We start from the raw sequence: 17423 nt of genomic DNA on the forward strand, positions 1-17423 counted from the left end.
ATTAGCCGCCTTTAGCCTAGCCAAGAAGTCATGTGTCGTTTATTTATAGCCTATTAGCCTACAACCATAATGTCAGCTTTATATTTCTGGAGATTAACTTTAACTATTATAAAAGTGCTTTTAATATTTGGAGATTATCCTACTGAACAAAACGAGAACCTATACACGTCTTATTCTCTGCAATATTAATAATTTAATCCCAACACGTCATCGCTGCACTACTCTGTACTCTCTCACTACCTCACTGGCTGTTCCCGGCTTTTATCTCGTTTTTCCAAAGCATCCTTTTTTGTATCTGTGTGTGTGTGCATGTAAGGGTGTGTTACGTTCTGTTTTTGAGTTGACACTGACTCCACTATGACTCTTCGTAGTCAGCTCACAAACAATAAGCTGTTCTCTACCTCTCTATCTCCACTTATAGAAACAGTGGGTTTTCTGAGTGGGAGTTTTGGAAGAGATAATCTGCTGACTCTGCTTGACACACAGAGTGAGAAATAGAGAGAGACTGGTAGTAAAGTACAGTACAACGTCAAATCTGTATTAATGGTCCTGTGAGTTTTGCCTGTTTATTATTATAGATATTTCAAGAAGAATAAAAAATTGACACTGAGCTGAAAACGACATGTGTAGCATAACTGTCTTTTCACCTAACAGTGTCTCTTAGAAATGACGTAAGTTTTAAACTAACATGTATGACGTAAATAACAACAGTTTGTGGTGGCCCACTTTCATTCAGATTTTCATCAGATTTGTTTATAATAATGTTATATGTCCTCTGTATTTGACACTCCCTCCCTCTTTTGTTATCATTGATGGCCATTTTTTTCTCACACCGCATATTTTGCTCGACTATGACTTAGCAAGAAGCGTATTTAAAGCGTACGCTAACATGTTATCCGCATAATCAAGGGAAACACACTAGCTATGTACAAATGACAATAAAAGCCTTGAATCTTGAATGATCTCGTGGATTTCTTGATTTCTCTGCAAACAAGTCTTTTGGAATGCTGCTTTATTTTGAAAATGTGTATCTGAATTTGAAACAAACGTCTGAGTGAAATAGTAGGTGGATGGAGATGTGAGCAGAGAGGTGGATAAGGATGAGGTTGAGGAGGGGAAGGAGAGAAAGCAGGACAGAGTGAAATTGTGAAGGAGAGATGAGGAGGAGGATGAGGAGAGAAGCCAAGGCCTTTGGGCAAAGCCAAGACCGCCTACAGATGCTCCCTCCCTCCCTCCATCCCTCCTTTCCTCTCTTCTCGCAGTTATCCCTTTTCCTCTCTCTTAGCATGTCCTCTAGTCCTCTCTCTCTCTCTCTTTCACACTCCTCCCTTCCTCTCTAATCTGACTTTCCCTCCTCTCACTCTTTCTCTCTCTCCTCTTCATCCACCCCCAGAGGAAAAATAAAATAGGCCAATGGAGGAGTGAAGTGAAGGGCAGGCACCCACACCCACATGCAGACCTTCACCCCATCCAGTGAAGGACACCATCAAATATGCTCCGTCCCAAAGTCCAACATCCACACGGAAATAATCAGAGATAGATATTTTAGCCTTTATTGATAATGAATTCATTTGTCAGTGGATTGGTCCATGGTTTTTGTCTTGTCATGCCAGGTAAGCTGAGAGAAAGGCAGAGACGTGGTCTGAGTACTAATTCTCAAATACTAATTCTGAGCAGGTTTTTGAGTCTGGAGTGCAGTTCACACTCAGAAAAACAATGTGTGCTCAAAAGGTGCTACACAATTAATCAAAGTTGTATTTAAATCCCAAAATGGAATGGGGCAATATCCAAATCACATCATATTTAGTAAAGGAAAAATATCATTCTGCTACTTTGGGCCACATGGAACAAGTTGCGCAACCAATATGCAGAACTCGTTAACAAATCGTTTTGCTTATTTTAACACTAGTAGCAACACGATTGTTATTTGGAGTCCAATATTCCCTGTCTTTATTGTGTATGTGACTGTTAATCTGCTAAAGGCTCCACTTTGCTCACTGGCTAGTCCTGAAACGACCGACAGACTGACATTGTCGTCCCTAGAGGCTGCTGACAGTGTGGCTAAAATAAATCCTGATGCATCCTAAAAAACAACAGTGGTGAAAACAGAACAGGAACAAACAAAAACAACTATTCATCTGTAGCTTGATTATGAAGGTTTACTGGCAATAATGTTCTGTTGGTGCACACTAACTGGGAAAAGAAATGTACTACTTTATGAACATTTGTATTTTTGTTAATGGGGCGAAGCCTGTGAGCTAGGGCTGCTCGATTGTGGCAAAAATCATAATCTCGATTATTTGGGTCAATAATTGTAATTAGGATTATTCATTGACTTTGAAAACATCAATTTATTGGAGAAAAAAAAAACGTTGATATCCCTGAGCTTTAAGTGTAATTCAACTGAAAAACCAAAAAAAAAAATTATTTGAAAAAATAATCGTTTTATTTCGATTACGTTGTTTTCGTAATCGTTGCAAGCCATAATCGTAATCGCGATTTAAAATATGATTAATTGAGCAGCCCTACTGCGAGCTAGTTCAGGCAGTCTTAATATGCCGCTCTATTTAACCCTTCCAGATCTCTCCATGCATTGCTTGCTGCTGCTTTGCTGCAGCTACTTCCACGTCGCTGCCCGACCACCACCCCAGCTTCCACCCCAGCTTCCACCCCAGCTTCCACCCCAGCTTCCACCTGTAGGCTCTGGGGTTTAGTTATTTAATCATCACTCATCGTGCTATGTATATCTGTGGAGTGATGAGGCCTGAGCCTAGACGGCAAACTCAACTATATGCTGCTTCTAATAAACATGTTAAAGAATCACGTGAGTTGTCTGACTGAACTGTCTCTAATTTGAGAGGATAAGGGCACAGAAAATGTAGAAGGTAATACTGGCATGCGTGTTATTGGGAGAGAGAAGGCTTATAAATAGAGGGAGGAAGGTCAGAGGGAAAGAGTCAGGCTTCCTGTATCCAGCCTCGCAACCGGAAACACACACACACACACACACACACACACACACACACACACACACACACACACACACACACACACACACACACACACACACAAAATACAATGTAGGGGATTTATAGGTTCGAGAGCTTAAAATTCATTATTGTATAATATTCAGTTCGACTTCCTGCTACTTTGTCTTAAACTCTTCTGTCTAAGGATGCAATTAGTGACAGATTTCAGCATACATGAATCCATGTAACTCTATAAAAGGTTTGGGAATTGTTAAACATGTTAGTCATTGCTTGTTTTGTAACTTAATGATCAATTGTTTTTGTATTACCTGTCGATTAATCAATAGAAGTTTATCATTTCGGTTTTTCTACTGTTTAATTCTCTATACTGGAATCTGCTATTTCAACATATACACCTCTTTTTCTGTGTGTGTGTGTGTGTGTGTGTGTGTGTGTGTGTGTGTGTGTGTGTGTGTGTGTGTGTGTGTGTGTGTGTGTGTGTGTGTGTGTGTGTGTGTGTGTGTGTGTGTGTGTGTGTGTGTGTGTGTGTGTGTGTGTGTGTGTGTGTGTGTGTGTGTGTGTGTGTGTGTGTGTGTGTGTGTGTGTGTGTGTGTGTGTGTGTGTGTGTGTGTGTGTGTGTGTGTGTGTGTGTGTGTGTGTGTGTGGAGAGTGATCTAATAAGAGTTGATAGTGTACCCGACTGCAGCTGCTCTCACACCCACTCCCTTTCAGAGTCACAGAGAAGAGAAGCTTATAATTTAATATATTATACTTATTAAAAGTAGACAGAAGAACCCAGTGCTACTACAGTGTATAGAAAACTAGCTATAGTTAATGAAAGCATTAATAAACACATACATGGACCAAACTACTGAAGTATTTAACCTACACAATACGAGATTGCTTCACATTTGCAAATAATAATGAATCTGTCTGTGGCTTAGTGTTGTTTATTAGCATGTGATCACTTATCAACCCATCTATTTACTAAATAACAAACAATGTGACACATCAAACAACATCTAGGATGTCTCATGAGGCCGTGACAGAAAGACTACCCTGTCGAAACTGATTTGATCTAGTTTGACCGTCCACCGTGTGCTCCATCATGTTCCTGATTCCAAAAATGTCTCCTGCCCCTCGGCACAACCACTTCTGTAAACCATGCGGCTATTGGGTATTGCAATATTCAACTATTACTCCTGAGAGGACATTATTCTAATTTATTGCAGTTCATATTTGCAGCATATTCTGTTTCAGTTTTCCCATTTTAAGGCCACAAGGACACAATCCAACTAGTCAACAGATTGATGGCTGTGGTGTAGATGCGTGCCATAAAGAAAAGCCCATAGTTAATAAACATTCTAACAGACTGTTAGACATGCAGACATATCCTATTAGGACATAATGGGTGGGCTTTATGTTTATCTGAGTATACAAAGCTGCCTTTCGACAGCAATAGTTGTGGCATATTCATTTCCATCATCCAAAACAGCTTAGTAGTACTATAGTCTAACATTTTACAAGAAAACCAGCATTTTGTGCATGTTGTCCTTAAGTGTTGATCCTCGCATGAGAGTACAGAATGTGCATGTTTTATGCTTTCATGGCCAACAGGTGCATCGAGTGTTATATTTCATAGACTATCAGTGAGATTTTGCAGGGAGAACAGCTGCGGGAAATCCTCTAAGCTGGTGGCTGATTGTCATCGACAGACTAAAAGCACAACTTTTGCTTTTTAGTATTTAACTTCTAATCACACACACACACACACACACACACACACACACACACACACACACACACACACACACACACACACACACACACACACACACACACACACACACACACACACACACACACACACACACACTTTTTATAGGGGTTTGTTAAGGTACTGTACAGATAGACAGACAGACAGACAGACAGACAGGAAGACAGACAGACACGGAGTGCTGTACGCTCAGATAAAACTGGGAAGGAAGTCTGAGTAGTGTTGCCATGACAACCACACCCTTTACACCCTGCCCCCCTACACGCATGTACACACATTGACTAGTCAACAGTAGAGATATGAGAAATGTTTGTGTGATTATTGTAGCAGTTTTGCTCTAATTGAGGTTAAATTACCATAGAAGAAGTAAAAAAGCCCTGTCTGTACTGTATTGTAGATGTTTGTGTATTTGTGTGTATGCGTATTTTTGTGTTGATTTCTTCCTGCTATTGTGAGTGTGCCTTCACATTCCTGTCTGTGTGTGTGGGTGTGTGTATGTGTGTGGGTGTGTGTATGTGTGTGTGTGTGTGTTTGTGTGTGCTACGGGGTCAGACCCAAGCTAAATTTAGTGTTGTATAAAACAGCTGTGGGATAAAGCATCGATTACTTCTGCTTGAATCGTTTTTCGACTTTGTTTTTGCCTGTGTTCCTGTTAATCTAACACAGAGAGCAGCCTATTGGTTTTTCTAGTGCGCTAAATTGTTGCTGAACAATTAAAACTAAATCAGTTAACTGGAAAAAAATAATTTGGGTTTAAACATCCGTTTACAAAGTCAATTATTACCATTGAACGCCTGACCATACATTTATAATACTATAAGACAGGATATTACAGCTTTATCACAGCAGAAATTACTTCATCTTCCACCCCCACAAAAGAAAAATTATACAATTCACATTACAAAACACTCTACCAGGAACTTGTGCTTACATGAGTTTCATTGGCTAACGCTGTGTGTTGCTGCATGCATTTGCAAAACTTGTTTTTGTTGGTCTGCACACAGCCTTACAATATGTTTACACAAGCCGGGTTCCCATCCAAATGTATCACAGATTTTCACCAGCATTGTTTTACATCTACACTTTGCTTTTTAGCAATAAATGTGTGTGAATGTTGCTGCTTGTCACTTTACAAATGACAACCATAGTCATGAGATGCTGAAGCCCCTCCCTCTCCTGTCTCTTTAAGTCTGTGAGAGTTTTTGTTATTTATTTTGCATGTGGTGCTCCACCTCTATCCATCACACTCCATTACCTGAGGCACAGAGACCTGCAGAGCTTATACTCAGTCTCATGTCTCTCTGCACACGCACACTCTGGACATGCTGTGTCACCAGCGGCAACTTAGAAGCCTTTTTCACTGACCCACATAAAGAGAGAATGAGAGAAGATGGAGAAATTGTCTTGAGATAAAAAAAAGAGGAGGATTGAAAGGATAAAGAAGTGGAGCAAGAAGAATAGAGCGATCTTTGGGAGATTGCGCTGAAGGACAGACGGCTCCCTGTCAGTAACCCAAGTGTCCTTAACTGTCATCTGTAATGTTTGAGCTCCATGCTAATGATGCTCGAACATCTGTGTACACATTAAGACTAAGGCTGCCATCTGTAACTTCAAACTGCAGCTCACACATCAGCTTGTGTCGGGGTTTTTGGAAGTTGTTACAACTCTCTGGTGAAAAATCAACTCTCTTCTGATGTTACTGGCATTGTCACCATGGAGACAGTGGTGCAGAAAGACTTCAGATCCTTCACTTAAGTAAAAGTACCAATACATTAATGTCAAAAACACTGCATTACATTGAAACTTCACTTCAGTAAGACGACAGAAGCATTATCAGCAACATGTACTTAAAGTATCAAAAGTAAAATCACGTATTCTGAGGAAACATGCCTCCCTAATGGATATCAATATATATTTGGCATGTTTATATTGTTAATATTATTGCCTCAATTACAGTTTTACTCTACGAAGGTATCACACTTTCCCTTAAATGTGTATCCATTTTATCAACAGCTCTATATTATTCTATTTTTATACCCAAGAAGACATTTCAATCCTTTCAAATGTCGTTTTTTCTCAGCACTGTCAAAAATAAAATTCTCCAGCTTAAAAAGGCAAAACATGTGTTCTTCTCAGCCTTTAAATCCCCCATATCAGTCTCTGTGCTGCACACACATTCATCTTTGTGTGTGTGTGTGTGTGTGTGTGTGTGTGTGTGTGTGTGTGTGTGTGTGTGTGTGTGTGTGTGTGTGTGTGTGTGTGTGTGTGTGTGTGTGTGTGTGTGTGTGTGTGTGTGTGTGTGTGTGTGTGTGTGTGTGTGTGTGTGTGTGTGTGTGTGTGTGTGTGTGTGTGTGTGTGTGTGTGTGTGTGTGTGTGTTGTGTAAAATCATAAGCTCATACTTGTGTGCTTGTGTTTCTCAGGTTGCCTTTGCCAGGTTATCTTTTACGTAATGTCCCAAAAATAGAACAGCTTCACCTGTAGAGATGAAGGGGGAAAGGAGACATACGGTACGTCCACACGGCAGCGTGCGTTGAAGCTTGCCGGTGGGCGTGTCTGGCGTGCGACCAACAACCAATCACATTAATCTCCCGCCTTGGACATACAAGCACGCGGTGTGATTGGCTAGAGCTTGTACTGGTTAGACCCTCCAGAAAAACGCGATTCTGCGATCGCAGAATTTACCGCATAATCAGCAAACTGGCACAGATTTATAAAATATTTATGAAAAGGCCGCATAATCCCCGCATTTTTCCACACAAAGTTTGAGGGAAAAAAAAGTTAACTCGTCTTGACGTTAAGTAGTGATGATGATGAAGTGAAGTCATCAGCTCGCGCGTCACAGAAGGTAAACAACACCGTAGAGTGAACGTGTGGAACACACACGGCGAACATTTCTGCTAAAGACCGGGCAAAGCAGTACCCCGATGTCTTTCACGAAAGTGGGGGGAAACTATTCTGCACCCCGTGCAACTGTGTGTTGGAGCATACGTCTTCGAGAAAATCGACGGTGACGACCCACTTTGATTCATTCAAACATTCGAAAATGCTTTCTGCTGCTGTGGACAAGAAAGCCAAACAACTCACGTTCACCGAGGCATCAACCTCCAAAACGCTTTCGAGGGCTACAAGAAACGAAGTGAGTAGCCTACAAGATTGAAGCTGGTCAGATAACGAACGAATAAATGAAAACAGAATGAGGCGTAGAAGTGTGTGTGTGTGTGTGTGGGTGTGTGTGTGTGTGTGTGTGAGAGAGAGAGAGTGTGATTAAAATAGCCCAATTGCTTTTACAATAAATAAACGTTGAATGTGTTTAATTGAATAGGAAAGGGGTTTAACGTTAGTGGCAGGTTGTGAGTGAGAGAGAATAAATAAGAAAGCCCAATATTTAAAAAGAAATCTATTCTTTTTCGTAACTTCCCGCAATTTCACCGCATAAAATCACAGAAAAACCCTGCATGTTTAATCGCATAATGAAGGATTTTAGCCCGCGTTTTTCTGGAGGGTCTAACTGGTATAGGATTTGATTGGCTGGCGCTTCCGTCGACGCTTGAAAAGTTGAACTTTTCTCAACTTTCGAAGCGAGCAGCGGGGGCAAAGCGACGTGACGGAACCACAATGCAGTTCGGCAAAGCGTGACGTCACCCCATTCAAAGTGAATTGGAAGCGTATCCGTTGAAGCAACGCACGCTGCCGTGTGGACGGGCCGATAGGGAAGGGGACAGAAAGGGACACCCATCTGTGAACAGATGGAGGTGCATGTGTAAAATTGAAGTTCATAATAGTAAGATGTGGAAATCAGAAATAAGCTCATAGAAAGCAGGTGATTAAGTTAAGGAAAATACAACATGTGAAAACTTAGAAGCGGCAAATGTGTTATAATTGGTAACCTTTTAAAATGACTAATTCTTGACTTTAAAACAGATAAAGTGCAACATATATTGAAGTGCAATCCAAAAATACAATACTAAAATAAGAATAATGGGCTTGCCTGGAGTGCAATTGGTTATTTTGGTTCAAATGTGATGAACATAATCTTAAAGTTATCAATTGTAACCCTGATATAATGCCACCCTTTATTTATATGATTGCTTTATGATGTTTTCTTGACCTTTTATCAGATAGATAGGAGAGCGTGTATGACAGCGGTGAGATGTAGTGGATCCAGCATCATAGTTAGATGGACATCACTTCTCCTCCTTATTGTTTAAAAAGAAAAGTAACATCCATTCATATCCGATTACCTAAACCTCGTCACTGCCTTAGTCTGATCCCCCTGAGCGTTCTCGCGAGTTAAATCGACACCCTGTACTACGTAAATTCAACCTTTACCCGAATCACTCACACACTCACACACTCACACACACTGCTCATGTGTCGGTGTCAGGTCTCCGTGGCCTGTCACGCTGATTGGCATAAATACCTGCCCCTGCTGTGGGAGAATAACTGTTGGTCCGGGAGACTAAGGTTGTTCGCGAGCGAATAAGTGAGAGAAGTTTGAAAATAATAATGATAAATGTCGGAGCCGGGGAGCAGCGAGGGAGGAGAGGGAGGGTGAAGAAAGTGCGCTGGTTTCATCGCCTACTTGGTTACAGGTGAGCGATAAGAGCGGCTGCTGCTGCTGTGAACCTGCGAAATTCTGCCTGTAACCGCATCTCTGGTAACATTGCGTGTTGCTGCTTTCTTAGCCAGGAGGGAATGATCAAGATGCTTCTTCATGTGACCCTTTCTAAATATCAGGCTGCATATTAATAGCTGGCTGCAGGCTGCTTTAGCTGCTTTACACTTTATTGGTGTCAGGATGTTGTGCAGGTGTTCGAATGTGCTTGGAGCTGAATACATGATGTTTTAAATTAGTGCAAATGAGTACAGGTATGTTCTGAACAATTGGCAGTCCTTTTTTGGTACCCACACCAAAACTGAAGATCACCTTTTAATTTCAAGCTTTAAACAAACCAATTGCAACTCTGAATTTGTATTAGTGTCATGTCAGAACGTGTGTGGTTACTTTTATTTGATCAATAATTAAGATGAAGGCTTACAACAAACTTCATAAACATCCAACTTATTGTTATATGTTCAGATATAATTGATAGATTTGTGTGTTTGCTAACTGACATGATAGACAAAAAAAATACTTTTTTCAGTTTATTTTTCAGATGTTCAGTTGTTATTGCTTACTTCTCTCAGTAGCATGACCAGCCTTCTGTTTACATTGGTAAATGATCGTTTTTAGAACATTATCATTTCTTTACACTGAAAGGTTGTCTTAAAGCATATACTGTTGATCTGGAGCTCATAATGATGTGCGTATACTTATGTGTTTAAAACTCCATCACTTAAAATCTCTTAGTCATGTAAAGTTATAAGCAGTGAAAAACACGCATTTCCCACTCAGTGCATTCAACCAAACAATGCTTAAGAAAGCACAAAAGTTCAACTTCTGCTCTGCGGATTTTTCATTTTTAATTTCCCTCGATCAAACACTTTCCTGCCCATAGAAACCGGTTTAACACTAAACCCACACTGGTGCAGTTGTGTCTCTTTTGTCAACCAACTTCTTCCCACATATAATCACAACATCCTCTGCTCCACCAGTCAGAAGATGTTAAATCTGATTCCACCCACTTGCAGCTGCCTTTTTCTCTTTACTTTTTGTTCTTTCTTTATCATTAATCATGGGCGGTGTTGCCTAGCTGTGGCGCGGCACGCTGAGCAAATAGAAACGGGTTAAATGAGCCGAGAGAAGATCGCACCAGTGTGGGCTTGTTACTCACCGCGAGACGCTTTGTTTCTTTCCATCTTAATCACCTGAATACATAAACAGTTCCTACTGTAGTAACTTTTGACCCCCCCCCCCCCTCCGTGGTTACACAGGATCTGTATACAGGAAACAGTGGAGGATTTACACAGATTACATCATGCCGAGTGTGTAGGCTGGGAAATGAAGACGTTATATATTCTGCATGTGTGTGTTTGCCTGTGTGTGTGAAGTGTGTCGACATACACACCTTCATCACACATAGGGTGATATGGCTTGTGTCCAAGTAACTGCATTTACACTTTACTGGAAAAGTTTCTGAAACACACATTTACACACACACAGAGAGCAGATTCTACACCAATATAATTACTGAGCTGCCGACGCTCCCGCTGTGCCGTCGCCATGGCAACGCTGAAAACCCACCACTGCTGGGAGAGGAGGAGGAAGAGGAGACAAGGGGGAAGATGAGAAAGGAAGAGGAGAAGCAAAGCTAAAAGAGGGAGATTGGAGGTGTAGGATGGTGATGTAGAAGGCATAAAGGAGACAAAAGCAGAGGAGGAAGAAAGTAGGAGGAAGAGGAAGAGGAGACAAGGTGGATGATGAGAAAGTAAGAGGAGAAGAGGAGTAAATAAATAGAGAGAAAATAGGAAATAAAGAAGACGATAGCGGAGGAAGAGGAGGTGGAGGTGGAAGAAGAACAGGAGAGAAGACGAGGGGGGGTTGAAAAAGAAAGGGCAGAGGAGAGGAGGAGGAGGATGATGGAAGAGGAGGAAGATTAGTTCCAGAGACAGAAAAGGGAAAAGGGACAGATAAAGAGAGGGAGGAAGAGAGAGAGAGAGAGAAAGAAAGAAAGCGAGGAGGGAGTAGGTGGTGTTTGAACTCCACTATTCAGAGATCAATTGAAGCTTTTCACCGCAGGCTTTGACTCCGTCTCAGTAGGAGTATGCACAGCATCCAAACCAGAAAGGGCAAGTGCACATCAAGAAAAACACAAACAAGTGGACTTCGGAGCTCTGGAGAGAGAGGTCATTCATTCTGTTGCTTAAACACACTTACCGGACTTTTGAAAGTGACATACATCATTTCAGGATGTGTAAACATATTTAAAAATGCAATTGTTGTTCCTTCATGATTGATAGGTGAGTGGTTTCTAGATTGAAATCTCTATTTGAATTTCATTAGTGCTGTTTTGCACTTAAAACTATAGTACTTTTACCCCAATAAATGTAATTGGCAGCTGAATCGGAAACATTGTAGTTTAAAAGTGACCTTATGCTCATTTAGAGGTTAGAAAACCTTAATACAGTGCAGATAACAGCTTATTTTAACACCTCGAGTTAAGGTGCTGACCTTTTGCATGTCTGATCAATCAGGCTTTTTTTTATTCGGTAACTGGCCTAATTTTCCATAGACGTCAAAGACTCTCTGCATCCCCTTTCTCAGTCTTTCTGTTTTCTCTGCTTCCGGTAATTCACATTTTATTTCATTTTCTATGCATGTAAGACGCACATTCTTTGAGAGTGCTTTTTCTTTAACACAACAAAGAATTATCCAAAAAGAATGATGTGGTAGGTGGGCTTTGCTTTGCTTTGTTTTGTCATATCTACATGCTTTCAAACAACAACAAGAAGTTTCGATTGATGTATTGCCTTTTTTAGTGGACAAATCTAGTGTGTGTGTGTGTGTGTGTGTGTGTGTGTGTGTGTGTGTGTGTGTGTGTGTGTGTGTGTGTGTGTGTGTGTGTGTGTGTGTGTGTGTGTGTGTGTGTGTGTGTGTGTGTGTGTGTGTGTGTGTGTGTGTGTGTGTGTGTGTGTGTGTGTGTGTGTGTGTGTGTGTGTGTGTGTGTGTGTGTGTGTGTGTGTGTGTGTGTGTGTGTGAACCGAGCTTTAATGCCTGTGATCCTGTGTGCTTTTAGAAGATTAGGACTCACTCAAATGTAGCGCTGCTCCATGACCTCTGAAAAAGAGTGTCCGTGTCATTCACCTTTTAGCTGTGATTACGTCAAATACTGCTGGGTCTTTTTTTTTTAGCTCCTCCTTACACACTCTGCCTGTTGGCAACACACAGGTACACACTTGTTTCACTATGAATACACACACAGTTTATTTATTCATATCTGACAAAGAATAATCAGTTAAAAATAATCCTCAGCGCTCAGACAGGCTGTAAACAAACCCTCGGTTGTATTTTTGTTAAGTAGGTTGCGCTTCAACACTAGGATTCACAGTGCAGTGGTTAACCCTAAACCTAATGAACATGTGGAAGGTAACACATATCAGCTTTCCAGGTCAAGAAGAACCAACTAGTACACCACAATAGAAAACAATTTTAGCACAGAGCTTTCGTGAGAGTGTTTTGACCCCCTTTTGTGAAAGTGAGTATGATTTAAGGGTAATATTAACTTTACGGCTTTTTACAGAAGAGAAGTCTTTCTTTTTGGACAAAAATTTGACGAGACAGCTTTGGAAAAGTGGTATACGACTGTTTGTTTTGATCCACACTAAAACGTCATTTTCAGTAATCCACTCTGTGCTCACAGCAGGAAGGACACAAGGAAAATGCTGAATCAGAACGTTTTCCTATCTGTTTCATTCCTGTTTAAATGTAGATTTTAAAGGTATATTCCATCAAAAATCACATGTACACTCTTGTCCAATGTATATTTACCCCGCAAGTACTGTACTTCGGTATATATATTTATTCAGCCCAGGAGTTTATCACTTTAACTTTCAGCATGTTTGCCCTATAATCTTCAGACTGTAAACTTCACACATTCACCTTCTACTTTTGGTTTTACTTCCAAAAAAGTGGTTTCAATAAAAACGGTGGGTTTATTAACAAGCCGTCCTATCCTCTAAACCTCTCGTCTCACTTCCCTTAATGGACTTGTTGATCGCAGTTGGTCCATTCCTCTTGTCTCAGCGGTTATTATAAATGATCAAACCTAAAGGAAATACAAAACAAATAAAATGCCGATTGTAAAAATAATAATTGCTGGCATCCTTCATTACTCCCACCAACAATGAACATTCATCACAATGATTTGTTATCATAAGATAAGATGTTTGTTTATGTGTGTGTGTACAGTATGTAGGGAGACGTGTGGCGCAGTGGAATGGTGCGTTGGTGCTCGGATCAGGGGAGCACAGGTTCAAACCCCACTGGGCAAGACACTTCACCCCGAATTGCTCCTGTGGGGTTTGCCCACAGTATTGAGTATGTAAGTCGCTTTGGATAAAAGCGTCCAACAAGTTGTGTGTGTGTGATATTGTGTGTGTGTGTGTGTGTGTTATAGGTAGCATATGTGCTATCACCCACGCAATACTATTTATATCCCAAGAGTCGTGAGGGCAAGTACATGTAGCAAAGTGTGTGTGTGTGTCAGGGCGTATCATCAGGTTACAGTGTGTGTAAGTGGACTCCTCTTTGTCCTGTTGATAAATGTAGACAGACGCCCACTGAAACTTTCAACAGGAGGGTCAGATACTCCTGTGCAACCTTTTCCACTGATAGACACACACACACACACACACACACACACACACACACACACACACACACACACACACACACACACACACACACACACACACACACACACACACACACACACAGACACCCGCATCCATTCATTAATTTCCATAATGTCCAGTTAACTATAGAAGTTGTGCCTTCTTATCTGGGAAGTTTGAATTTTCTAAATGTGTAAAAGTGTGAAGAATATTATGGGGGTATAAATCCCATTATAAAAAGAACAGGGAACAGCAAAAAAAGTGATGTGAGGCTGATGTTTTAAAGACATGGAGAGAGAGATGACTGCTGACTCATCCTCTGTCAGATATGTCTCCGTCACCCCAGAGTGATGCTGGCAGTCTCTGCTTCAAGCTGTTCCCACTACCAAATATCTGCAGCTGAACCCACCCAAATGTGGTCTCATACCATGAATAATTAATACAAAATGATACCAAAAATCGGTGATTCAGCTGCTGTGTCAAAATCAAACCATGACAGCGCTGGTTTTTCGCACCTCTCTTTACAGGCTTTTTTTTCCCGATCGTTAATAAAGTATCTTCTTTGTTTTTCAGGAAAGCCATCTCCCGTTCAGGCCTCCAGCACCTTGGCCCCCCCCAACCCGCTCTGCCTCCCGCATCCAACGGGCCCAACAAAGAGCTGCGCACCGCCCTGGACTGGACTGTAAGACCTGTATTTATATCATAGAAAATGAATAATTATCATATTTGTCTTTTGTATATTTGTCTCGATCAGGTTTATGTGTATTCTGTTCATATACTGTATGTTTGCTACATTTGACACGTGCAGACATGACATCAATACATGTTTTAATACTGCACAAACTAGACGGTTGTCCCGGGCTCTGCTTGCCTTAGTCTGCCAGGCTGAGTCACTGAATGACATTTGGTTTTTAATGACAACAGATTTTTTTTGCAGATTGGTTTCAACAGCCGTATGTTCATGTGGAAAAGAAAAGCAACAATTTGCTTTTGGGTTTTTGATTATTACTAGAAAATGTCCTGATAACTGAGCGTGGGAAAGTTTTACATGCCAGGGTGTGACTTTTTTGCTGGGTTTATTTTGCAGATGTTAATAGGCTTCATTTGCATAACACCTCACAAAGCTCCAGAGACGTTTTAAAGCACTTTCTGAATTGAAATGAAACGAATACCAAATGTTGAGGGAAATGCCCAGTTGATATGTAACGTTGTCTGAAATAAGTGATGAAACTTAACAAATTAGACTACAATGGAGAACAAGGCATCGATAAATACAGGACATTTGTGAAGCTGTTTCACCTCACTCACGAAGATGTGCACACATTCAAGCTTTTGTGTTCTTGAAGTCAATAGCTGCTTAATTACAAGCAGTTTTCTAATATGCCTTGAATTTTGAGGAAATGACGTCAACCTTTCAAAAAATGTTCTAGTAAAACAACACAAAACATTTGTTTATTATCCTGCATTTTTTTTTGAAAACCCCCTTCCATATTCAGTCACTTTTGTCTTTAATTATCACAATGTAAGAATCTGTTAGAACTGATTTAATGACTGTCTTTGCAGAACTAACTGCTGCCACTCTACTTTGTGTGCACTGGGCCCAAAGGATGAAAGCAAAGCTGCTATTTTTATCTGATTCAACAAAGAAAAGAATATCTGTGACGGAGGGAGGTTTTGACTTTACTTTAGAGCACACCGGCTCAGAAAAGAAAACAAACACTGTGCTTTAGCCACAGAAATAGCTTCCAAAATATGGCTATAATGTATCATGTGTAATCAAGTTTAAAAACATGAATGTCTCTCTTTTGCTACGCTCTATGATACTGTAAAGTTGGGCACCTTAGTGAATCATACATGAATAATGAGTATTAAGGAAAACATTGTGGATTATTAATGAGCAGGTGTAAGTAGACAACCCCACATCTGAGATCCCCCCGTGGCTCTGTCTGCAGGGACACTTCCAACACGTCAGCACTGGCCTTTAACTCTCTGCATGACACACACACACACTAATACATAATCATTGTGTGTTATCACTCATTATTGTGTTGATTTACCACAACTTGATGGGTTCATTTAGGGGCCTAACAGTCAAATGAAATGATTAGTTTAGTTTTTTTGTTACACACTGACCAGTCATTGACAGATGTTTGATGTAATGTATCAAGGCAATACTTATGGCTGTGAAATCAGAAAAATATAATGCAGCTTCTGCTCTTTACCCTCCTTGACAATCACATGTTGTCTCTTATCATCAATATTACATCTGCTTAAAATGTTGCAAATAATTATATTATACCTCACACAGTAACACCTTTTAACACAGTAATTATCGCATGATTTTCATCACCTCTTCTACCCTCCTCACTATTTTCTAAAGGACTTTAACCCCAGAGATCAAGTAATTTAATCAGACTCTGTATTATTGATTTAATAACGATAGTATATTTACTGCTGTATATTCTACGCATAAATAGTATAACGAAACATTTTTTTTTTTTGGAAACCAACATAATGCCATATGCCACAAGATTAGGTAGCTCAATCATTGTGTAAAATAATATTTAAAAATGCTCCCTTTGCCCTCCCCCTCCTGCCCATATTAGTAATATCAAGACGGGTCTAACACTAACCCTATAATAATGTAAATCTTTTTTTTAAACACAATGCCTAAGAAACACACACCTTCTGAAAGCTGTACAATGAACCCAGTGACATCCTTTTACCACTACACACACTCACCCTGTCATGTATGATATGTGTGTAATGTGTATTTGTAAAGCGCTTTGAGCATCTGGAAAAGCGCTATAATAAATGTAAGGAATTATTATTATATGCGTATAGGAGTGTGTTTGCACTTGAATCAGCGGCTCCTGTAGCGCTTTGATAAGCACTTTAAATGAACATATACTGTTAAATTACCCTCCTCCTCAGCAGCGGTGATTATGTGCTTGACACACTTGTTAACCGTTGTTTCACTGCAGCGTTTTTCATGTACATATGGCTGTAATTTAATGTGAACATCATGAGTGATAGATAATGTGAGTTATTATATAATTATTGGCTCTCTCTGCAGGAGAACGCAGTGAACGGGGATCACCTGTGGATGGAGACGAGTTGTTCAGGAGAGCTCTGTTATCTCGGAGAGGACACCTGCCTACTTAAGACCGCAGTGAGTGATGGACACTGTGTGTGTGTGTGTGTGTGTGTGTGTGTGTGTGTGTGTGTGTGTGTGTGTGTGTGTGTGTGTGTGTGTGTGTGTGTGTGTGTGTGTGTGTGTGTGTGTGTGTGTGTGTGTGTGTGTGTGTGTGTGTGTGTGTGTGTGTGTGTGTGTGTGTGTGTGTGTGTGTGTGTGTGTGTGTGTGTGTGTGTGTGTGTGTGTGTGTGTGTGTGTGTGTGTGTG

At 40.6% G+C, this 17423-nt stretch overlaps 1 protein-coding gene across 12 annotated transcripts in view; it reads left to right on the top strand.

Annotated features, from left to right (window-relative positions):
• dgki (diacylglycerol kinase, iota) overlaps positions 1 to 17423 on the top strand; it is a 61007-nt gene that overhangs the window by 13901 nt on the left and 29683 nt on the right. For all 12 annotated transcript variants that reach the window (XM_079653668.1, XM_079653666.1, XM_079653674.1 and 9 more), the window contains exons 2-3: positions 14594 to 14702; positions 17097 to 17192. In XM_079653668.1, coding sequence (XP_079509794.1) covers positions 14594 to 14702; positions 17097 to 17192 — 205 coding nt within the window. The remainder of the gene's footprint in view (positions 1 to 14593; positions 14703 to 17096; positions 17193 to 17423) is intronic.

Source organism: Notothenia rossii (assembly GCF_949606895.1).
Source record: "Notothenia rossii genome assembly, chromosome: 10".
Lineage (NCBI taxonomy): Eukaryota > Metazoa > Chordata > Actinopteri > Perciformes > Nototheniidae > Notothenia > Notothenia rossii.